Here is a 25,456-nt window from a genome sequence, read left to right on the forward strand (position 1 = left end):
CAAAGACCCTCGGCCAGGAACATTTGCCTGGAAGATTCATTAGTAATAATATTGATTTGAAATGATTCTGGTTAGAGCGCTAAAGGTATGCCTCTATCACAGATCGCCTAGAAGATTATTGATATTGAATGTTTAAGTGAGAAAAGGCTGATAGCTTTGGGGTAATCTAAGAAACTATTATATTTACTAAAAAAGTAAGTAAAATGTAATAAAATGACGGTTTTATTTACATTTCCAACAACTGACAAAAGAAAATGAAGGGAAAAGTGAAGTTATTACGATTAATCTATTTGTACTTGCTATTTGGATTGGATTTTCCAGGATCTTTCAAATGCGATGCCATTAGCTATTGCAATCATCTTTGTCTATTGAAGTCAACTTTTATTCGTAAGGAAACCATAATCTGTGTAAGCACTATATAGTTTTATTTCGATAACTACGATTTCATCAACACCAACACTATTTTTGGACTAACGACCGCTTGTTGTTTTAATTCTCCATTCCACACATATAAATTTCAATTTATTTATTTCTCAAAATCATTGGAAATATATACTGTATATGAGGTGCATCAAAAAACAATAACACCTAATTCTAAAATCTAATAATTACAAGTAAAGTTAAAAATATAAAGAAATTAATTAACGAATCAAAGACTGTGTATAAAGTCATTGCTAAAAATTCATTGAACAAAACTAAAAGCAGATACAATGAAATAAAAAGTACAATAAAATACGACACAATGAGATATATTATAACTAATCTAAGAATAAACTAGAACAACGAAGGAATGGCATAACTAAGGGTAACAAGTCCGAAAATTATTAGGAAATTCTGTAATTGTGCGACTATAGCAACTGGTTAAAACTGATTTGGTTATTCTCTTGTATAAATTATAATTTTGTATGCTTTTAATGGTGGAAGGGGATGCTGTGTCTGGTTTAATTGCTCGAAACCTTGGTGAACTCTCAAACATGATACTGGTATGTGATGGAATACTAAAGTTTAAATTAGAATAAGTCTGAATTCCTGTCAAATGAATATCAGTAATTTATAAAAGTATAGCGAGAAGATTGATATATTGAACATAACAAATAAAAGAGCGACACGAGTTCTCCACTCAGCACTATGAATTATATGTAATTTACGTTTTTGTAATAGGAATAGTTTATTAATTTTGGAGGATCATCATTACACATTAAAACCATAAAAAATCAATTCATAACATGTGCGTGTACACAAAAAAGAATTGCGCTTGAGTATACCTCTTTTTTAATTTAGATACCGCAAAATACGAGGAATTATAAATGAAAACTAAAAATTTTTCAGATTTTACATTTTTAATAGACTTATGATTAGTCGTTTCCAAACTGATAAAGGCTAATTTTGAGAGGTTCAGTCTTAAACAGTTCATGGCACACCAATCTGAAAATCTGGATGAGGCAATATTTGCAATCTGTGTAAGTTTAATCTCAGATAAGTGGGAAATTGTTTATGGCGAGTCATCTGCAAACTGATAAATTCTATGATAGTGCAATTGTTTTAGATAGTTACTTAAATCATTGCAAGATAATAAGAAAAGCAAAGGTGAGAGTAATTCCATCTTGGGGCACTCTGTATCTAACATTTCGGATTTTTTACCTAAATTTGAAATTAAGAATCATCATTCCTGATTTGGATGTAACTTGGACAAATTGGCACTTGCCAGATACTTACGATAAAAGCCAATTTAAAGCCGGCCTTTGTATGCCAAAAGATTCTTCTTTTAAAAACCCACCTTGACAGTCAAGTAGATCCCTTAGTAATCTACTAAGTCTCCTTCTAACAGATCCATTATAAGCCATTCAATTTTGAATTATCGTACTGTAATTAACTAAAAAAATATGCACCAGTCTGTATTTGATTGCTTCATTCTTTTTGGCTTCTTTTTTCAATGAGGTTTTAGATTAGGTTTTGATATAACTGGATTAAAGCAGTTTTACGAAAGATCGTTAAGCAAAAGATTAGGCAGGAACAAGCTCTAGAAAGATGACTGCTGTTATTAGAGAAAAATATTTTCAAGTTTCTGGTCAACTAACCCAAACAATCTAAGTTGGTGATACTGGTGTTAAAAGAAGCATATGCCTTCCTTTTTCATCAGCTGAGCCTCTTTTGCATATTTTCAAATAATTTACATAAAATTCCTGGCTTTAATGTAATATCCAGTATCAGAAAAAATGATTCCGGCCATTTTCCGAACATAGAACGCCTGCCTGACCGTCCGACGTCGCCGTCCTGCTTTTGTTAACACTGTTTTATAATAGTTATTTAAAGCCTGCCCAAAGAGCGAGAGTGAGAGGCACTTATGTGCCGGAGAGAGATAACCAGGACGGCGCTGAAGGCCGAGTCAACGAACTAGCCTCGAACCAAGGCATGGATTGGCCCAGATACCTCGTGCCGACGCTTAAAAGTGAAAATGAACCTGCCTCAGGGCTTTGGAGGAGGCTTTGCCTTTTTTTTAGTAGGAAATTTATTAGTGGGAGAAAGAGATGAAGGAAGAGGGAATAATGCGTTAAGGATTAATGGCTCTAATGTGTTAAAAAAGCTGCTATAAGAGGGTAGTTTTTTAGGGAGGCTCTATTTTTAGAGCTAACCCCATTTGGTGTGTGAATTTTCAAAGGAAACTTATAAGTAGTCACCCTTAAGCTATAAAAAAATTATGTTTCTTGATTAAAAAAAATTAGATTGGTGGTGGGTCAGTAAATAAGCAAACTGCTTTCAAGAAAAAAAAACATATATAGCTATTTTCAACAACCCTTTTGAAGAGTGTCACAACAACATTCCCAAAAATATCAAATGAAAAACTGTATAGATGCCTAAAACGTGAAAACAACAAAGCATAGGTACCTTCTAGGACCCTCCCGAGTAGATTCTCCTCAATGTCCTCCCTATCTGGTCCAATTACAGCCTCCTCATCAACCTCCATGTCTTCCTCAACCGTGGGTCGGCCGGAGGCACAAGCCGTCTCTTTAAAATCGTTCACAGTCATAATTTTATAATCAGTTCACAAGATGGCACACGCACGAAAATATTGTTTTTTTTTGAAAAATTAATTTAGTTTGTTTATGTGATTGTAATTTTTGTTTTGTTTTTAATTTCGTACGAAAAGCGAGGATCGCTCGTTCTCGTACGTTGTTGTGGCGACTTGGCGTGTTCGCGGCGTGCTACGATCGAGTGAATTGTTGCTGGGTTGCCGAGGTGGAGGGTTGCGTTAAAAGTCTGAATGTTTAGGGATTTTGTTTTAGAAAAAGTTTTCAAAAAATCTTAAATCTCCATTTATTGAAAACAATTTTATAACAACGCTAGGATGGGTTCAGCAACTCTGAAAAACTCTGAAACAGCAAAAACAGTTTTTTGGCACCGCCTCATTTGTTTTTTGAAAAATTGGATATTAATCGTCATTAATTTCAATTCTCAAAAGTAATGTAAGTTTTTAATTTTTGTTTTGCAGAATAATTTACTTTTAGTTTAAAAATAGGCTGAAGCCCTAAGCAATCACTACTTCATCAAAGCTAAATATGTTTCCCTGGAGCATTATTTTTCTATGCGTTTGAATACGAAAAATTCTAGAGGAGTTAAATCTGAAGACCGTAAGGAGCATTTTATTGCACTTCGTCTGCAAATTCATTTCTATTTGTCAACTGCCTAGGCATTGTTATAGGAAGTTGAAATACTTGAACGAATTTAGCACATGTTATCTGCCACATACTCTCCTTTTGCATAGTTAAACATTTTTCTCAAGTATTAAAAGTGATTTTTTTAATTATTAAAAGCCATTTTTATAATAAATTGGATAATACAACTGCCTGTAATACATAAAACATATTTTTTCCGAAAAGTTTAACTTCAAATAATTTTTAGATTATTGACGTTATTTATAACTCCATATATTCTTAAGAGTTCGAAGATTGCTTCTAGAAACTAATATTTAAGTAGGTATAAGTGATAAATATTATTAGGAAATTCGCATAGGATTTCTAGGATTTCCTGTCTTATTAAATCTAAATATTCTTGGAATGTTTTCTATATAAGAAAGTTTTGTAGATCACTAATCTAGGGAGATAAAAAGAAGAAAGTAATTTTTGTAATTAAGCACCCAGAAAAACAAGACTGAAGGTAAAAAATAATTGATCTACATTTTTTAATTTATGTCCTGGTTATCATATTTTTTTTTCTTTTTGGAAGAAAAATGCCACTTTTGTTTTCTACTTTTAAAAAAGCAATTTAAGATTATTCTCTTGATATTTAGTAAATTTTCTGTTTGTGGTTTATTCAATTTTATCAAAAACTATATCATACAATATATCATAAAAAAAAAATTAAAGTGTTTCAAGCAATTAAACTATTTAAAAAAAATGTTTTTATAGATTTCAGACCGCTTTACTATTAAAAATGAACAAAAATCAGTATTCAGCCACGAACCTCCAAATTTCAACATTTAAAAAATTGGACATTAAAGGAAGAAAATAATTTTATATGTTTTGAGTTATTCATTCAACTCAAAACATATAAAATTATTATATCTCATTTTTCTCATTACATTTTTTCCCTTCTTGGAGCTTGTCTAGCTTTCTCTCTGAAGTGCACCTCAGCCGCTAATAGACTATTATTATTGTTCACTTCCTTATGGAATAGATCAAACTCATTTCAATAAGCACACTAGCAACAAAGAATGATATATTATATATCAAGAGCGATAGTTTTATTGAATTCAAGTTTAAAAGTCACAATCTACCTTGAGTCTACCTTCTACTACTAAAATTTAAGCAGCCCTGAAGTATATTAGACTAGAAACCATTATTAAATCCCAAATTGTATTTTTTTTTTTTTGAAAAAATTATGTTATCTCTGATAATCAATTTGGCAAAACAACAGAAGATGCAATTTTATCTCTGATCGCAAAAATTTATGAAGCTCATGATGAAAAGAAACTATGCATCTCTGTATTTATATAGATCTTAAAAAAGTTTTCGATACGGTTTTTCATGAAAAACTTATAGGAAAATAGGGACAATTGGGCATACGAGGAAGTGCTTTGAATATCTTAATAAGTTATTTAGGAAACAGGTCCTAGTCTGTTAACATTGAAGGACTTAAAGGTAGTACAAGGACTGTTAACGGCGAAGAACCTCAGGGAACAGTGCTGGGACCAGTCTTATTCATTACTTATATAAATGGTCTTTTAAAAATAGATTCGCAGAGACATACATAGTTTTGCTGATGATACTATTATCTTTTATGAAAAAGAGTCGTGGAAGACTTTAAAAGAATTAATTAAATTAGATTTTAAAGAAATATGTAAGTGGTTTCAAATAAATAAATAAACACAAAATGAGCACAAAATAAAATGTTTGGCATTTACATCCTATTTTCATACTTTGCCAAATTTTTCCACCCTAGAAATAAATGGAAACGTCACAATATCATTCATCATCGTCACAGAATTATGATAGATAGTCACCTAAGATGGACCCAACAGATAAACTATGTAATTACAAAAACTAGGTACCTTGCAACCAGATTTGCTAATTTAAAAACTATATTTAACGTTGACAAGCTTAAAACAATTTATTATGCCCTAGTTCAATCTGTGTGAAAATATGGAATAGTTGGTTGGGGAAGTGCGAGAGACTGTTATCTTAAAAAAACTTTGATGTAATTCAGAAATGGATTATTAACGTCCTCTACAATAAAAATAAAACTTAACCGAGCAACCAGATCTTTGCTGAATCCAGAGTGTTCAAACTCAAATTCAAATTCAAATATATTACAAATATTACAAGTGATACATATAATAAAAATCTTATTGAGTGCATATGTAAATGATGAAAGGAATAAGTTATACCAGAAAATAGAGTAGCAAGTAAGCACGAACAAAGTCATTTAGTAAACCAATCTATATTATTTACAAGTAACCATTTAATAATTTTGCATTTTATTTTATTAAAGTTTTTATTTTTTATATGAAATGGAAACATGTTGTATATTTATGGCACTATATAAAAAATACTTTTTTGACATTTTCCAAGTTTTACATTTTGTGTTACTGTTTCTTTTTTACAGTTTGCCCTAGTGTTAAATGTATAAGTACGAAAATTTATAAATGATTTGTCTCTTGATATGTATCTAATTACAGCTTTAACATATAATTGATTTAATTTTAATAAATTAGCTTCACAGAAAAGAGCAGTAGATAAGTACAGTTTAGGTTTTTTTTTAAAATAATTTTTAATATATATTTCTAAGTAACTACTAAAGTTTCTATAATTGTTTTATTTGTTGCTCCCCATACAGCAATGCAATAATTTAATATAGTTTCTACGAGAGATGAATAAATTTTATTCCATAAACTGCCTTAGTTGGTAGAATTTATAAATGAGCTTTCTGATTTTGACTGACACATATTCTATATTCACCAACCAATTCAGATTTGTGAGATATTTTATTTTTGTCATGTTTTTTTATTTTTAAGACATTCACACTGAAAATGATCTGAACAGTTATGATCGTAAATAGTAACGCTATCTAGAAATGCAGATTTATATTTAGTTACTGAAAAACAAATAAAGTTACATTTGTTTGCATTTACTATTAAATAATTCAGATCAAACTTTGGTTTAACAAATAGATCAAACAAAATTGGTCCCAAGACTGTACCCTATGGCACACCGAACTCAACCGGTGAAGGTTCACTTAAACTGTTATTAACTTTTACACTTTAGATTCTGTTTCTCAAATAAGACTCGAAGAGCTTAAGTGCAACGCCTCTTATGCCTATTTTATCTAGTTTATTGAGTAGAATTCGATGTGTCACAGTGTCGAAAGCTTTACTTAAATCGAGGAATATGCCCATACACAACTTCCTCTCTCGAAAAGTTTTATTGACAGATTCCGTAAGGGATATTACGGTATCCTCGGTGCTAAAGTTTTCTTTAAGCCCATATTGATGCTTAGAAATTACCTTGTTTTGCTGGAGAAACTCGTTAAGTCTTAGCTTTATGCACTTTTCAATTAATTTTAAGAGGCTACTAGTCAACGCAATTGGCCGATAATTATTAGGTCGTTTCCTATCCCCAGATTTAAAAATCGATGACATTATAGCGTGTTTGAAGCAGCATGGAATTCACCCGATTCAAAAATAAGATTTATTAAGTATTTTAGTGGTTTAAGCAAGTAAAGGTGATTTTTAAAGTGTTGACAATGATTCCATCAAAACCGGAAGCAGAATTGTTTTTTAGGTTCGTTAATTGAGTTATAATTTCGTTTTCGGATATAGGTCTAAAAAATATTGAATTCAAGCAGGTCCTTCTAGTAATTGGTGTGCATTGATTAGGGCTGTGTAGGGATATTTTACTGGTTAGTTCTTTACCAATATAACAAAAATATTTATTTAATTCTTTACTCATTTCAGAAATATCTGATTTTAATTCTGTTCCGTTTTCACCTATAATTGTATTGGTATTTCTACTGAGTTAGATAAAACACTTCGCTTTTTAAGATTATCTTGTTTTCTTATTAAAGCTATCAAATCAAGGGTTATTCATGGTTTTAATTTACCAAATTTTCTCTTTATTTTTATTGTATCAGTAGCTTCATCAGTATATATTTTTAAGGTATTAACAAAAAGTTTTGCGTATTTGATGCAATTCCTGCCAACTTTCGTTTTTTAAAAATGTGTTTAGTTTTGCATAATTTACTTTTTTTATTATATCGTTTTTTTTTTGTGTGGTATTTCCATTAAGATTAAAGGCTATATTTAAGTAAATCGTTTAGTTCTATTAAAAAATCCTTTTTATTTAACGAAGGCAGCCTATATGTTCCGGTAATACTCACATCATAACCATTTTTATGTACAATTGCCCTAACAAAAGTACTCTTATACTATTATTCATTATGAATTAAGTGAGTTTCTGATATCGCTATAATATCGAAATTAATATTAATAATATATGGATTTGCGACATATAATGCTTTAATATTGTTATGTGGTTTGCCAAAAACAAAACTATTCTTCGACCTGATTAACATAATCGACCAACACGATACAACACTAACTGTCTAATGGTTCTTTATTTATAAAAAGAAATTGACCATAAATGTGCTTTTTACTTAGCAGCAAAATTTTACAATTGTCTTCCAGAAACTATAAAACTCTTAATAGATAATGGGATATCCTTTAAAAGAAAGTAAAAAACTGTATGTTTAAAAAAGATAGACAAACATTGCATATGGTTTGTAAGTAGAAACATGCTTAAAATAATTTTAACAACCATTAGATATTAATGTGCTTATGTTCGTGTCAGGATAAAATGTTAGTAGCTCTAGTTAGTTAATTAGATAAATTGCCCCAAGAAGAATGCATAGAACCCCGAAATGGACCGTATCGATTGTGACATATGGAAGTTGTGCAAAATATGAACGCTAAACCAAATGTTACTTTATACTCTATATAGACTTTTCTTGGATTTTGTTTTTTTTTGTTCTTATTCCAATAAACTTTACCGCTTTAGGGTGTATTTATGTTTATTTATGTATACACATTTATATTTATTGCATTTGGCAGTATATTAATATAGGTTGTGGTACTCTAGCAAAGCTCGTTAAAGGAGAAGTAGATATTTGTATAGTGATTGTCTATAATTTTTCCAACTGAGATAAAGAATCTAGCTTGGCATAGTTACATTAAACAAAACTCCAAGTTAAGATTTTGAACAGGTCAGATGTAAGACCGTAACTTAGAGTTTTCTCTATTGTAACTATTGTTTGGGTCTCGAGGGAAATAATGAACTTTTCTAAGAATGGATAAGAAGTCTACTCTTGAGTTTCTAAGACATTTTACTACTTACTCATGTCCTGAATCACTTTAAAAAATGATTTTCTTAGGTAGAGGAGCACCCTACAGACGAAGAATATCATTTTATAGTGATTGTCCTTAATCTGACTATAGCAAACCATGCTTCCCACTTGCATATCGTTCTAACAAGCTGCAATACTTTCCCACATACTTTCCTGATTCCATCTTTTTCTAAATAGTTTGCAAGATGCCGATGGGATTTTACAAGTTCAAATGTTTAAAAAAAAATTAAATCATAATTATTTTCCAGGCAGTTAAAGTCATAGAAGCACTAAATAATTTTTTTGATTCTTAAATCCTTCTTTTTTGTTTATTTCAGGGAGTCGAAGCTATTTCCTATACCCTCTTATTTTGCGTAATATAATTTTTTTTTTAAATTTATATAAAAAACTAAGTAATACAGCTGCCTGAAATAATGAAAAAATATATTTCTCCCTGATATTTAAACTACAAATAATTTTTAGGCTACTAAAGTTACTGATAATTCCAGGATTTACTAAATATTTCCAAGATGGCCATTTAAGTAGGTTTAAGCGATGTCCTGGTTACCATAAATTATTTTTGCTTTTTAAGAGGCAAAATTCAATTTTTGTTTTCTATTTTCAAAAAAGTAATTTCACAGTTATTTTCTTGATATTTAGTTTTTTCTTTCATTTCAAAAATTTCTAGGACGTGAATAGTATTACGTAGTTTATTCAGTTTTATCAAAATAAATCGTCAAAAATCAAATTGTGTTTTAAAGAATTACTCTTTACGTACTTTAGGCTGCTCTAGTATTCAAAATGATTAAAATCCTGTATCTTTGAAAAAAAATCAGCACTCCAAATTTCAACACTGAAATAATTGTAATTTGCATGGTGACGAGAAAAATAATCCTATATGTATATGAAGAGGACAATGAATCATTCTATTGTTCTTCATTATATGTATTCCGTCTTGGAGCTTTCACTCTTAAGTGCACCTCAGCCTGTAGTAGACTTATTGTTCACTTCCTTATTACATACAGTAAGCAACACTAGCAACAAAAAATAGTGTATTACAGACCAAGAGCTATGATTTTGAAGTTTCAAGTTAAAAAGTCACAATCAATCTTGAGTCTACTATCCACTACAAAAATGCAAGCACTTCTTAAGTATATGCTCCCTTCTAAGCCCATTTAAGGATTTTATGAGCAAAAGTCTGTCTAACACAAATTAATATAATCTGTAAATATACATATATAGTATGTTCAAAAAGTTATTACTTGGTTGAAAAACGCTTGGACGCGTCAATTATCTTCTTTTTTTTTGCCTGTTTTCAGATCTCTGAAAAATATACAAGGTGCATCATTAAGGCTGGGCAGCTGTCAACTTTATTATTTTAAATATAACACCCCATTTATTATTGCATTTTTGGATTCTATAATAAATTTTAAACATATTTTATGTATAACACCCTATGTCAATCTTTTTTTGAAATATCAACCACTGAAAATCAAAATTTTTAAAACATTTATCAGGTTTTTAAATTTAAATGATTTAACTTGGAGAAATACGGGCTACACTTTCCTATCTTAGTTTTTTATAAGCTATCAGAGATTGGAGGGAGACAAAGTCAATGCTCTCAAATTAAGTTTATTTTTTAAAAAATGATTACACGTGATTCGCCCTAAGGCATCGTCAGATCGGTAAAGCTATTGGATTAACACTACAAACATTTAAGTTAAAACAAAAATAAACACATAAAAATAAAAAAATTATGCTGACATTCACATTAAATCCGGTGTCAAAACTTGAGGAGCCGTTTTTTTGCCGTGTAATCGTTTTTTTAAAAAATAAACATAGTTTGAGACATTGACTTTGTGTTCCTCCAATCTCTGATTTTTTATTATTAAGAGGTCTCTTCGTTTAACAATAACTTAAATAAGAAAAAATAAATTTCTAGTTTCAAAATGTCAAGCAAATGATATTCTTTTTTAATGAAGGTATTGTAAAAGAAACTTTGGTACAAAGCAAAACTATTAAATTAAATTGTTTTATTAAAAATAATAAAGGTGACAGCTGCCCACTCTTCGTGAGGCATCCTGTATATTTTTCAGAAATCTGAAAACATGCAAAAAAAATAAGAGAAACTTGACTTGTTCGAGCGTTTTTCAACCAGGTAATTCGTTTACCTGTAAAAGGTAATATTCCAGACTTTTTGGACACACGTTTTATAAATATATCTATGCTGATTTAATCATAGATCACAGAAATAAAGAATGAAACCAAGAGTGGGTAACAAGTCAATTTTTGGAGAGTTACTCAGTTGCCTTGAAAAGTTATGACTCTTATGGTTGTAAATCCCTAGCGAAGCTCGTTACAGGAAAGGTATATAATTTTATAGCAATCGGCCATGGTTTGTCTGAGAAAAAGAATGAAGCCAAAAAATGGATAGGAATAATTACAATAAAGAAAACTCCAAGTCAATATTTTACGAAATCTTTACTTTTCTTGCGGAAAACTCTCTTTCGTTGCAACTATTAAAACATGAGTATCTTTATGAATAATGTACTTTTTCTTAAAATGGATAAGAAGTCTATTTCTTGAGCTTCGGCGACATTTTAATATTTATTCACTTATATCCTGAAACACCTTGAAAAATTATTTATTTACGTAGTGGAGCACTTTACAGATAAAGAATATAATGGTATAACCATTATTATTAATTTGACTATAACAGACCTCCCTTCCAACTTGCATAATATATATTTCGAAGAAGCTGCAAAACTTCTACTTCCTTTCCCAATAGTATCTTTTTCTAAATAGTTTTTTTAAGATGGGGATGGATTTTTGCCCATTTTAAGTCATACAACTCTGCAAATCTTAGACTAGCATTTTAAGTTTTGCCTCTTTTCAGCTACTTCTTTAAAATACTAAAACGGACTTTTGACCCTTTCAGACCCATGTTACCCTGCACTTATAATTTACCCCCACAATTTTTAACAAATCATGTAATTAAAAAAAGTTATTTACAACAAACCTATTAGTTAAATTTATTATTAAAAATATTTTATTCTAAAACTTAGATACAACCTAACTGTAACAATAGAAAATGACACAATATGTAGAATAGTTTATAAACAAAGTTGACATCTAGTTCTAATACAGCCGGAAATATGGAAACTATTAAATTTTAGTTGTAATTTCAAATTTACAATAGTTTCCTGTTCACAATTTCTCTATTAACGCACTTCCTGGAAGACCACCTTGTACAGATGAGCAGCGATTAATTTATGTTTTAAATGGCCCTTCGAGCCGGAATTTACAAGAAAACTATATTTATGGCCTGGATAGATGATCTGAGATAATACGTTATATCTAATTGAAAAGCAGTATTTTTCACACAACTTGACAACAGTGAAATAAAATAGTAAGCGCACGGTGCCCTCGGCGCCGTGACCCACTAACTTACATTCGCGACCAGGTGAACGAACCGGTCAATGTCTTCTTCATGGGTCTCTTCTGATCTGCTGCTACCGCTGGTTACCGATGGATGGATGGATGTATGGAGAAAGCCTCCTTTCGATTTCGTTTGCCGACGATTCGTATGACGATATAACCGTCTTACGTTTGTGTAAATATTATTAGGTAACATACGCTTTATTCACTATTGATTAATTTCTAGAAAATTATTTCGTTCTTGGTAATTTTCCAAAACAACTTAAAGTTTATAATCATTTTTCTGTGTCACTACTGTCATTAAGCAAAGTCCTTTGTTTCGTTATTCTCTTATATGCTTCCCTTGGTATTACCGATAAAAGCGACGAATGTAGAACAATCAGCGGTCGGGTGAATGAACGTTGCTTTATTTCAGGGTTGCCGGGTACAGTACCGTATTAAGCACAAGGTGATTGGACTTCTGCGATCCTAATGCAATTAATAAACGAAAGTTTTAAGGGATTTGGTTGGAAAATATAGAAGCTTTTAAGATCCATGATTCTTGTAATATCTATTTCTCTATAATCTATTCTCTAATACTATTTCTCTATAAGCTTAAACTAATTCGCTATATACTTTTTTTTTAACTACAAATAAAGAGCACGTTCTAAAGAGAGAAACTGACGACTGAGACAAACAATAAGAAGAAATATTTAAAGCAGCCAAGGCAAAAAAAAATTAAAGAAGGTGAAAATTAACATAAGAAGAATTAAAAACAATATCTAATCTGACGACTAAAGACCAAAGAGAAAAATTAACCGAAAACCGAAACGAGAAAAAAAAAGGAAAATGAAAAATAAGCAAGAGAAAGATAATAACGCAAGAAAATGTATAAAGACTGGAAAGGAAAAAATAATACAAAGACGCAAAATGATGAAAAAAATCAAAAGGGGAGAAGAAATGGAACAAGGTGAAAGTGAACATAAAAAGAATTGTTCTCACTCTAGCAATAATGAGTCATAAACCACACTAAAAAGAGATAATAAAAACTAAGGCGAGAGATAATGTAAGAGAAACAAAAAAAGACTCAAAAACAAGAGACAGATCCGAAGTGGTAAAAATCATCTTAAGAAGAAAAAATTAGGATAAGCTTGAAGATGATCTGCAAAATGAAAATAAAACTGAAATGAGAAACAGCGAGAGGAATACACAAAATAACAAGTAGGACGGATAAAACATATGCATTTAATGCTTCTGTTCCGAACTTTGAACTATATAGAAAATAAGGTTTAATAGGTACATACTTTAAGTAGTGGGAATAAAAAAATTTAAGTAGAAAATTCTGAAAAAAAAATGTGAGGGTCTTAAAATGGTGACAATGGAATGCTCAATCTGATAAAGAGATATGATATGAAGAAGTTAATTTATGAAGGGTTCAATAGGTTAAGACGAATATTGCTCGCCTGGTAAATTTATAGTTTGGAGACTAGTTCTTTATAGTAAAAAAAAAATTTTTTGTATTTGGAAGTCATATACACCAAGAATTCGTATGTCCCACAAAAAAATGCAGCAACAGTAAAAAGAAGAACTCTTGTAAACGAGTTTAACTTTATAATAGTATACATATCGAAATTACCGATGATGTAGTGGGTTATTTTTGGCATCTCAAGAAATTGCGAGATCAAAAAGAAGATCATTGGGAAAATTTCCTAGACCTAGAAAGCTTATTTGAAAACTCTCTTTGAAAGAAAAAAAAGATGATCTTGAAATTGGCAGTTATTTACTCTGTTATTGTTAAAGAACAATTGAGAGTTAATTTCAGTTAAATCCAACGAAATGTTATACTAGTTCAGCAAGTCTAAATATCTCTGATAGCCATAGGTGGTAAAGGTAATACATACTTACAAAATTAATACTTAATCATAAAATTTTACCAATGTTACAAATATTAAAGGAATGCTCAAGGTTCGATGAAATATTAATTTAGATTGGTCTTAACGGAAAACAAATTACAAATTACAAATACACCTAAATACACGCACTTTATCCCCAGGGTTTTTACAACAGCCAAGAACCGACAAGAAATCGTATTAAATAAACTATACAAAAATAAAAAATAAATTCTATGTTTATACGAAAATTAAAAGACCCAAATCTTAAGGCGTATTAGTACAGCATATCATACTCTCATAAACAGTGCAAAAATTGGTTTAAACAACAAATAAAAAGTAAAACTATAAAGCCCATTTTCTTATAACCACGTATTGAATGAATAGAGAAATACATAATTAGATTTTAATAATAATCAGGGCAAAGAGTAAAAGTTTTAATTGTGGTTTTCCCAGGTGCATAAACTAAATCAAATTATAATATAGAGAAAAGGAAATTAAATCCAGAAAAAAAAATCAAATAAAACTAATCAAACAGTTAAGAAAGAATTAAATTATATGAATGTGTGCTCAAAAAGTGAATGTTTAGAGTATATAGTTAGTTATACCTTTACAAATTATTCTTTTTTTTCCTTGATGCTTACTAGTAATCTTACCAATCACGAATTCACAGAAGGAGGGTATTAAAAAATTCCATGGAAACATTATTTACCGACGCCATATCTTAAAAATAAACAGACAATAATTTTAAAATATGTGCCAATTGAAATTTAGTGAATGTTCAAATTGCAAACACATAATTCTTTAAATGTTCACGGATATTGCAAAGGATCTTATCCAAGGTATTGGAGAAATTAAATTTGAAAGAAAATCTTTTTTTTCTAAATGTGCTATTTTTTATTTTAAAACTAAAAAAATATTGTTTATAACAAATGCAAAGAGCACAAAGATAAAATCGTATTGACTATTGTGAAATGAAAAATTTATTTGTGTTTTAGGCTAAAGCGAGAGACAAACGAACTAGGGCATAAAAATTAACAAAGGTGTCGTTGAACTGTATCGAATAAATTTGAGACCCGATGAAAAATTGCTTCCTGATGGTCCAGTTTTATGTATATGCCTAGAAAGTGACTAAAAGTTATATGTAACGGTTTATTTTTTTAAACAATGATTGTATGTTAAATTTTTGACCGACTTGATAAAATACCGTTAAATTTTATTATACCAAAAATTTTAAGAATTCAAATATATGGTATAATATTTTTAAAATAAGTGGAATTCGTATGCATTTAAATTATGCATAAAAATACAATTGTACGACCTTTATGGATAATTGAGGCCGATTGCTGATATTTTCAGAGAAACGCCAACTTCCAAAAAATCTATTCGTCTTTAAAGGCACCCTGTTCCAGTCGCTTACTTTTCAAATTAGCTTGTTGCAAATATTGTTCTACCGTTAAGATTTTTTTTATAAGATATGGTTTCCTATTTAATTTCTTTTCAGGAAGACCCGCATGTTATTGAAACATTCACTGAAAATTCTTGGATAAAATTCCTGGAACTTTCAACTGAGCAAGAATTTAATTTGCAGTCAATTTCAATTGTATGTACACAATTTGTTTCTTTAAAAATTGAACCTCTTTATGGATTTCTAATCGGAAACTTCTACGGTTTTTATCTTACAAGGTGCTAACCCACAAATTAGATCGCACAAGTTAGTTCAAACATTTTGTAGGCATTGTAGCAATAAATTGTTTAAAGAATGCTGGTGTCTTTTCGGATGTAGCAAAAAGAACTACAACAGATTGAGTATCATTTTAAAATAAAATACTCTTTTAGCCAGTTGTTAAAGAAATTAGCAAATACTAATAAAAAATCTACTTCTATAACACCATTACAAATCTTTTTTTCGTATGTAAATTGTTTGGTTCGTATGCATTTAAATTATGCATAAAAATTGTTAGGATATTTATTTAAATCACTACAAAATATGTTTCTAAGACTCTCTATCTATTTAGGACAATACAATTATGATTCTTATTATTGTATCTCCACATCCTATTACCAAACTGTTATTGCATAACCATTACTAAACGATACTACGTCAAAACAAATAAAAAGTTCATTGATTCCGTTGCCTGCATTCTAGAACGTGGAAGCCCAGATTTCGTATACGTTTTAAATTAGAAGTGAAAGTAATCGTAAACGAACGAAAACAAAAGTGAGCATAATAGATAAACTATTTGAAGAGATTTGCACAACTTTCTTTTGTTTCTGAGGGGCAGGACTGATAGGTCACTTTAGGTCAGCGTATGCAATGCAACCGTAATATTTCAAATTACTGTAATTATTGTAGGCATTCGAAAGTAATAATTGTACGAAGTATGATTTATTAGTAATTTTAATATTTTAAATTGATAGTTACACGTACTGTTTCTTAAGGGGCTACTGGATTTTTTAGCCTATTGATGATAGTATTTTTGAAAATTGGATAAATTAATACTAAGTTTTCATTTATAAATTATAATAATTACAATTTTATTGTTACTTATTTTTACAAAAACTAGTTAATAAATTTAAGCTTAATTTAAATATGCAATAATTTCTGATTGTTGTTAATAACCACTGTGATTAAAGTACTAATTAAATGTTTTGATACATAAATATGAGCATAATAAATAAATTTAAAAAAATACTAAGCGATTATATCAGATATATGCAATAAAGATCAAAATTTTGTTCTGGCCAATAACAACAATGACGGTATTCATTAAATCTTTATTATTTTTTAATTTTAAGTAAAAAGGTATGAGGGCATATACAGAGTCTTTCAAAAGTCATGGTCCAAACTGAAAGGGGGGGTAGGGGAGGCTATTTGGAATCACAATAACCCCCTATGTTGTTATCCGATTTTTGATGGTTTAGAAGTTATAGCTGTTTTTCAGTTTTTTTCTATAATTTACTTCTGGCTTAAAAATTATTTTTTTCTATGTCTGGGGCTTTATTTTTTAAATATATTTTTTTGTTTTTATTCCAACAAATGTCGAGTCTTTTTAATAAAAGTGTAGTGTAATTTTTTTTTGTTTCGCTGCAAAAAATCTTATTTAATATGTTTTTGGATTCTTCAAAAATGAATTTTAACAATTTAATGAAGCACTACAGAGTACACAAAGATCTACAGGAATTTAAACCAATGTTTAAAAACTTCCTACTATTTCTAGTCTTTCAATAAAAACATTTACCTTATAGTGTTTATTATTTAACCAATGTATGTTAAGAAAATTTTTAGAAAAATGAAACGTAAAAGAAATAAAATCATATCACATTTTTTGCTTGCATACCACAAATTTGGTACTATTTAAGTGCGCTTGACCTTCAAATTGGAATTCAGAATGCTATCAAGAAACACAAACAAAAATGGTATTCTCACATGGACCATTTTAAATAGCCAAACCTACTATTGTTGGTATTTTCTGTATTGTTTTCTGTTTGTCTTTAGCTAACGTGTTAATCGATTTTTTTTCTGTTTTCTGACCTATTATACCATTAAAGTAAAAATTAATCTGCATCGAGATGCCGGATCGGTATACCCCACAGGAATATGCTGAAATGCATTACATTTATGGATTGTGCGGTGGGAACGCTCGCCTTGCTGCAAGAGAGTATCGTGATCGTTATCCGGATCGTGAACGCTTTCCCGATCACAGAGTGTTCATACGAGTACATAACTCATATTTGCGGGGAGGAATACCTGGTGATGTGCAACAAATAGACAGACCGTGGTTGGATGATGAAGAGGTGCTTGCTTTGATAGAAGCGGACCCTTCTACAAGTATTCGTAGAATTTCTAGAGCTACTGGATTAGCTATAGCTACGATACAGCGCACGTTGCGGAGGAACAACCAGCATCCATACCACGTGCAACGTGTTCAGGCCCTCTTACCCCGTGACTACGCGCCTAAAGTAGCATTTGGCAGAGAAATGCTTCGACGCTGTCTGCAAGACCCGGACTTTTTTGACTGCATTTTGTGGTCCGATGAGTCTTCATTTCAAAGACTTGGTATATTTAATATTCACAATATTCACTATTGGGCTGTAGAAAATCCGAGAATAATAAGGCAAGATCGCTTCCAGTACCAGTTTGGTGTAAAATTGTGGGCAGAAATTCTCGGTGGTAGGCTGATTGGCCCTTTCGAGTTACCGGTCAGATTAAATGGAGGGAGCTACCTAGATTTTTTAGAACACCAACTTTATGACCTTTTGGAAGATGTGCCTCTGGAATTACGGGCAAGAATGTGGCTGCAACACGACGGAGCGCCAGCGCATAGTGCACAAATAGTCAGAGACTATCTAAATGGTGCTTACCCAGATCGTTGGATAGGCAGAGGAGAAGTGGTATCGACCTTAATCCTCTTGACTATTTTTTATGGGGGATACTTTAAAGAACTTGTATAACAAATGGAAAATAATACTAAAAATCAGCTTTGTCAAAAACTGCGAGATGCAGCAACAAGTTTACGAAACAATGCTCGAGCATTTAGAAACTTAAAAAGAAATTTTATAAGACGATGTCGTTTATGTACAAGAGCCGGCGGCGGCCATTTTAAACATCTTTTTTAAATAAATTCCAATGAAATATTCGAAGTTTTATTTTAAAATAAAGACCTTTAAGTTAAACGTTTCTATTGAAAGGCTATAAGTTATAAAAATTTTTAAAACATTGGTTTAAATTCTTGCAGCGCCTTTCTGTACTTTCTGTACTGTGGCCTTATTAAAACGGTAAAATTTGTTCTTAAAGAAACCACAAAAAAATTAAACATGATTTTCTGCAGCGATAATACAATTTTTTTTATGATATTTTGATTCCAAATAGGCTCCCCTACACCCCCTTTCAGTTTGGACCATGACTTTTGAAACACCCTGTATTTTATATATTTTCATAATTTTAAATACAAAGAATATTACTTGAAATAAAAACTAAATGATTTTTAGGTACGTAAAATAACTAATTAAAAGAATATACATTATTTTAAAAAATGGAGAGAGACTGTATATTTTTGTCTTGTTTTCAGACAATTTTGGGAATAATAAATTTATCTCTAAATTGTTCAAAAGCTTCAAAAAAGGTTCAAAAAGCTGATTTTTTCTAATTGGAAAAATAAAAAGAAAAACAAAAAAAAAATCAATGTTTTTTCTAAATATTTTCATTAAAATAACGGTGACATAAAAAGTGTCGATATAATTTTTTTTTAAATAGATAAAATAATATTTACTTTTTATTTATAAAGATTGTTATAGATAACATTATAAAGTAAGAAAAATTTAATTAAGATAATTTAATTGTACATGATTAAAATTACATATGTAAGATGTAATAATCTGATTATTTTTAATAACTTTTGTGGTTTAAGTACTAGTTAAATGTTTTGACACAAAAATTAGCACACTAGAAAGAGAAATAATATGCGAATAGTCAAGAATTCAAAAGAATTATATTTTAGTAATATATATCCCAAAATCCCTAGAAAACTAAAAATTTTAAATTTATCTAGATAAACGGTCATATGTTTTTTATTATTGTTTTTGTAATTTCCTTTTTTCAAGTGTATAGGCTATTGTGGCTAAGTGAGGATGTAAGAAATTTATAGATAACACAGCATAACATAACATAAGAAAATAACAATATTCATTAATTCTTTATTATTTTTCAATTTTAATATAAAAATGTAAATACATAGTTTTTAATTTTTTGTATAATAGAATATTGTACAAAAATTGTCAAAATATAAGTATAGTAAATAGTCGTAGTACAAAAAAAGCTTACAAGGCTTATACCATCTTTGATCTCTCTGTATATTAGATTAGGTATTAGAATAGATATTAGATTTAAGTTTAACTTAGATTTTTCACATTATTCTCTACTTCACATCAGTTGTTCAAAATAGTATTGAGTACAAATTTTGCACAATTTTTTTTTCAATTATGTAATCTGGAAATTTCATTCGTAAAACTGAATTTGGACCGTTATGAAGGACCTCTGTTGTAGAGGTTTACCCAATCTGTAAAATGAATTAAACCAGTTAGTTCTCGGTCTTGAATATTTCCTATAATTTGACATTATAACTTCCATTAAATTTTTTTTAAATTCAAGTGAGTTAGAAGAACTTTAAAGGAAACAAATATGATGGAACACAAATAGTTAAAAAAAGCAGCGCCTTTCTGTACTTTCTGTACTGTGGCCTTATTAAAACGGTAAAATTTGTTCTTAAAGAAACCACAAAAAAATTAAACATGATTTTCTGCAGCGATAATACAATTTTTTTTATGATATTTTGATTCCAAATAGGCTCCCCTACACCCCCTTTCAGTTTGGACCATGACTTTTGAAACACCCTGTATTTTATATATTTTCATAATTTTAAATACAAAGAATATTACTTGAAATAAAAACTAAATGATTTTTAGGTACGTAAAATAACTAATTAAAAGAATATACATTATTTTAAAAAATGGAGAGAGACTGTATATTTTTGTCTTGTTTTCAGACAATTTTGGGAATAATAAATTTATCTCTAAATTGTTCAAAAGCTTCAAAAAAGGTTCAAAAAGCTGATTTTTTCTAATTGGAAAAATAAAAAGAAAAACAAAAAAAAAATCAATGTTTTTTCTAAATATTTTCATTAAAATAACGGTGACATAAAAAGTGTCGATATAATTTTTTTTTTAAATAGATAAAATAATATTTACTTTTTATTTATAAAGATTGTTATAGATAACATTATAAAGTAAGAAAAATTTAATTAAGATAATTTAATTGTACATGATTAAAATTACATATGTAAGATGTAATAATCTGATTATTTTTAATAACTTTTGTGGTTTAAGTACTAGTTAAATGTTTTGACACAAAAATTAGCACACTAGAAAGAGAAATAATATGCGAATAGTCAAGAATTCAAAAGAATTATATTTTAGTAATATATATCCCAAAATCCCTAGAAAACTAAAAATTTTAAATTTATCTAGATAAACGGTCATATGTTTTTTATTATTGTTTTTGTAATTTCCTTTTTTCAAGTGTATAGGCTATTGTGGCTAAGTGAGGATGTAAGAAATTTATAGATAACACAGCATAACATAACATAAGAAAATAACAATATTCATTAATTCTTTATTATTTTTCAATTTTAATATAAAAATGTAAATACATAGTTTTTAATTTTTTGTATAATAGAATATTGTACAAAAATTGTCAAAATATAAGTATAGTAAATAGTCGTAGTACAAAAAAACACAAGTATTATATATATACTAAAGAAGCAATGATTAGAACAAAAAAAGGAAAATCAAGTTAATAATAATAAATTTAACTATAGGTTGCTTAAAAAAGATATATAAGAGCTATGTTGAACTTTTTATGTTTTGTTTCTTAACCGTTAATACAAGTGTTTTTTTTTATCATAAAAATTTAAATTATATGTTTAATTATAATAACTATTAACTTAAAACAGACAGCAATAAATACTACACAAATTATGGTGCAAATGATATGATAATTTACATTAAAAAATAGTTTACCTAAACGATAAGCTTGATGTGCTGTTTTTGTGTTATATATATAAAACGCTTTTAAGAATTTTAAAACTACAAAATGCTACAAATTCAAGAGTATATTTTTGAGGTTACGTCTATTGAGTTTTTAATTTTTTTTTAGTTTTACTAGAACATAATTAATTTTTCGTGTATCCATGTTTTTAGAAAAGTTTATGTTCATTATCATACTTCCCATCGAAATTTTATCTCGGTAGATAAAAAAAGGTAATTTTTTAATAATAATTAATTGAAAACAAAAGCAAAATATAGTCAATATCTTTTTTCAATGCTAAAATAAATATCGGTTCACATAAAAAGAAGCAGACGTTTTTCGAATTAAAATAAAACTAACAGGATGTCGGTACGAAAAAATCTCAGCGAGATATGATCTTTCGAAATTTGCTATTTTTGCCGATTTTTCCGTTATTTTTCTCCAAATTTTATATTTTTATATTTTATAATTTTTTCGAGTAAAGTTAGGAAAGTTATTAGACACTTGAAAAGAAAGTTGTAATTACATTCTTCAAAGTGACTCTGGAACCAGGCTACATATACAGGGTGTTCATTTGAAAACTTCCCACCACGGATTTATCGAAAACCACTATTTAAAAAAAAACGCCAAAATGCGTCAAAAGGTTTGTCAAGGAGTTTGTTTATCCATTTATCTGGAAACTCGTCGACTGAAATATATTTCCAGCAAGACGGCGCTCCTCCTCACTATGTTCTTCCCGTTCGGCAATGGCTAGACGGCGAGTTTCCAGATAAATGGATTGGCCGAAGGGGGCCTATAGAATGGCCGGCTAGATCTCCTGATATAACGCCGTTAGACTTTTTTCTATAGGGTCATTTTAAATCTATTGTGTTTATTCCCCAACCTGAAAGTTTGGATGAACTTCGTCAACGCATCATCGACAGCTGCCATGATATCCCACAACATGTTTTTGAAAATGTCCGTCAGGAATTTGAACATCGCTTATATCATTCTTTGGCCAAAAACGGACAACATTTTGAACACTTATTGAAATAAAAACTGATATTTTCATGTTTTTGTTGTCTATCTGAACAAATTAAGATAAACAAAGATTTTTCTAATTTTCTCGAAAACGAATCGACCGATTTAAAAAAATCAAACGTCAAAATAAAAGACTTCGAAAGACCTTTTAAACAAACTATTACTCGATAACCCTTGCTATTTAAAATTTTTAAGGAGATGACCCTGGGGGGCAGAGGGTGAAAGGGGATGAAATAATTTTAGGTTAGAAAGTTGTCCCCCTTGACAAACCTTTTGACGTATTTCGGCGTTTTTTTTTTTAACAGTGGCTTTCGATAAATCCGGGTGGGAAGTTTTCAAATGAACACTGTATTTATATCACAATATAATTTTATAATTTGAAACATTGATATAGTAATTTTTTTTAAGAATAAGAAGCGGCTACGAATTCCCTTTTTCTAATTATTATCTTTAGAAAAACTGAAAAAAAAAACAGTTTATGTAAAAAACCTGTATAAAATTTTTAAAACCCACAAACACTACTGTTGTGGGTTCTACTTACTTCTGTGGGAAGAACTTGTTTTGGGTTTTCTCCACATATTCCACCTTCCAAGGCTTATACCATCTTTGATCTCTCTGTATATTAGATTAGGTATTAGAATAGATATTAGATTTAAGTTTAACTTAGATTTTTCACATTATTCTCTACTTCACATCAGTTGTTCAAAATAGTATTGAGTACAAATTTTGCACAATTTTTTTTTCAATTATGTAATCTGGAAATTTCATTCGTAAAACTGAATTTGGACCGTTATGAAGGACCTCTGTTGTAGAGGTTTACCCAATCTGTAAAATGAATTAAACCAGTTAGTTCTCGGTCTTGAATATTTCCTATAATTTGACATTATAACTTCCATTAAATTTTTTTTAAATTCAAGTGAGTTAGAAGAACTTTAAAGGAAACAAATATGATGGAACACAAATAGTTAAAAAAAGATCTCCTTTCTTATATTTTTCTAATTTAACAAAAAGTGCATCAAGTATTAAGTATCAAAGTTGATCTTTAAATCTAAGTCTACCTCAGTTTTATCGATTCTATCAAAAAAAATATAAAAAAATCTAATGGTAAAAATACAATTATTCTCATTTATCCAACTATACCAAATCTTAAGCAGGAATTAGTTTGGGTTGAAATTCTCAAGCCGAAATTACAGAAAGCATATATCTCTTAGGTATAATAGATAAGACCTGGAACTCCTTCCCTAAGGTAGTTATGTGGATCTACACAGCTTTTATAAGATCTGTGTTAACATACATCTCTATTGTCTAAGGCCATAAAGTGGATCAGGTCGCAATTCGTCGAAAATTAGATCATATTCAAGGAATTGCTTTTCGTAACATAACGGCAGCAATGAGATCTACACCAACTAAAGCTTGAAGGTCGTTCCACTCACAATGATGCCTGTACTGGAATGAACATAAGTGTAGGGATAGGCCTGCAAAGAGGAGAGAGAAAGAGGCAATTTTTCGATCAACAGAGGCGCAAAATGGACATATTAAGGCGTGAGTGCAGTTGTGTTAGCATTACACTTTGCAGTTACGAATATCGACACCACATTAATAGAAGCAAGACAGCAGTATGAGTACTGAGGCATCAAGGCTCTGAGTGCAGTCTTATTCTTATTATACCTTAATATTTTTGCAAAACATCAGATTAAATAACTCTTTTTCTGTTGCTGATACTACCATTTTGTGGAATAGTCTACAGCCCAGCATATGGGTGTACTATTTTATAAGACATCGGCACTGTTAAGAATTAAATCCTTTATTATCTCTACTCTTTCTACTTACTTCGTAACCATTGAATATAACATTGTGTTAAACTACGAAGTATTATTAATTAATTTCTTAAAATTAGTTTACTGGAAAAACTATGAAATGCGTAGAAAACACAACAAAAAAGAGAAGTAAGGTTATCGTAGGTCGATGAAGATCATAAATTTAATAAAATACAATCTCGGCTTTTCGACACACGTTTTAACACAAGCCTTGCAACGTTACTTAAGGCAATAACAGACGACAGACAGCCCCCAGAGCACGTTTAACTATCGTAATCTCGTTCTCAAAAAATGCATTCCGAAGAGAATAATAAAGTCACGACGTATTGAAGTAAACATTTTTATAAATTATAAATTCTATTGATAGAATAAAAAAAAAATTATCAAATAAAACTTTTTAACTCTTTGATATAAATTAGAAACAGAACTAAGCATAATTTAAGTGGACATGATAGTTTTATTATTATAGTATATGCAACTTTTGCCGAAATATTTTGATATTAAGATTAGAGCACATTTCAATGGAGGGACAAAGAGCAAATGTTTGGGCTTATTAATTCTAAAGTTCAGGTTGTTAAAGAAAATGCAACGTATTGACATTACAGTTCTCTATATAGCCTCCTTTTTAAGATTTAGATGCATACTTTTTGTAAATACTATAAATTTTTTATAAATGTTTAATTATAATTACAATGAGTGGCTTAGTAAATGTTATCGATAAAGCATTTATTAAAATTTGATGCTTTACTTATGAAATATTAATTTTTTTTTCAGAATAATACTGAAAAAAAACTTTAAGGCAATAATTCAAGTCAGCAGAAAAACCTCTGTTCCATCTTATTTTTTATTTTTAT

At 29.6% G+C, this 25,456-nt stretch overlaps 1 protein-coding gene across 2 annotated transcripts in view; it reads right to left on the reverse strand.

Annotated features, from left to right (window-relative positions):
* LOC126741917 (ecdysone-inducible protein E75) overlaps positions 1-25,456 on the reverse strand; it is a 288,394-nt gene that overhangs the window by 103,803 nt on the left and 159,135 nt on the right. Inside the window, exon 1 of one of the 2 annotated variants that reach the window (XM_050448392.1) lies at positions 2,887-3,166. The exons of the other annotated variant lie outside the window; for it this stretch is intronic. Coding sequence (XP_050304349.1) covers positions 2,887-3,028 — 142 coding nt within the window. The 5' untranslated portion in view covers positions 3,029-3,166. Of the gene's footprint in view, positions 1-2,886; positions 3,167-25,456 lie in introns of those variants that run through there. 2 annotated transcript variants of the gene reach the window in all.

This window comes from Anthonomus grandis, chromosome 11 (assembly GCF_022605725.1).
Source record: "Anthonomus grandis grandis chromosome 11, icAntGran1.3, whole genome shotgun sequence".
In the NCBI taxonomy this organism is placed as follows: Eukaryota; Metazoa; Arthropoda; class Insecta; order Coleoptera; family Curculionidae; genus Anthonomus; species Anthonomus grandis.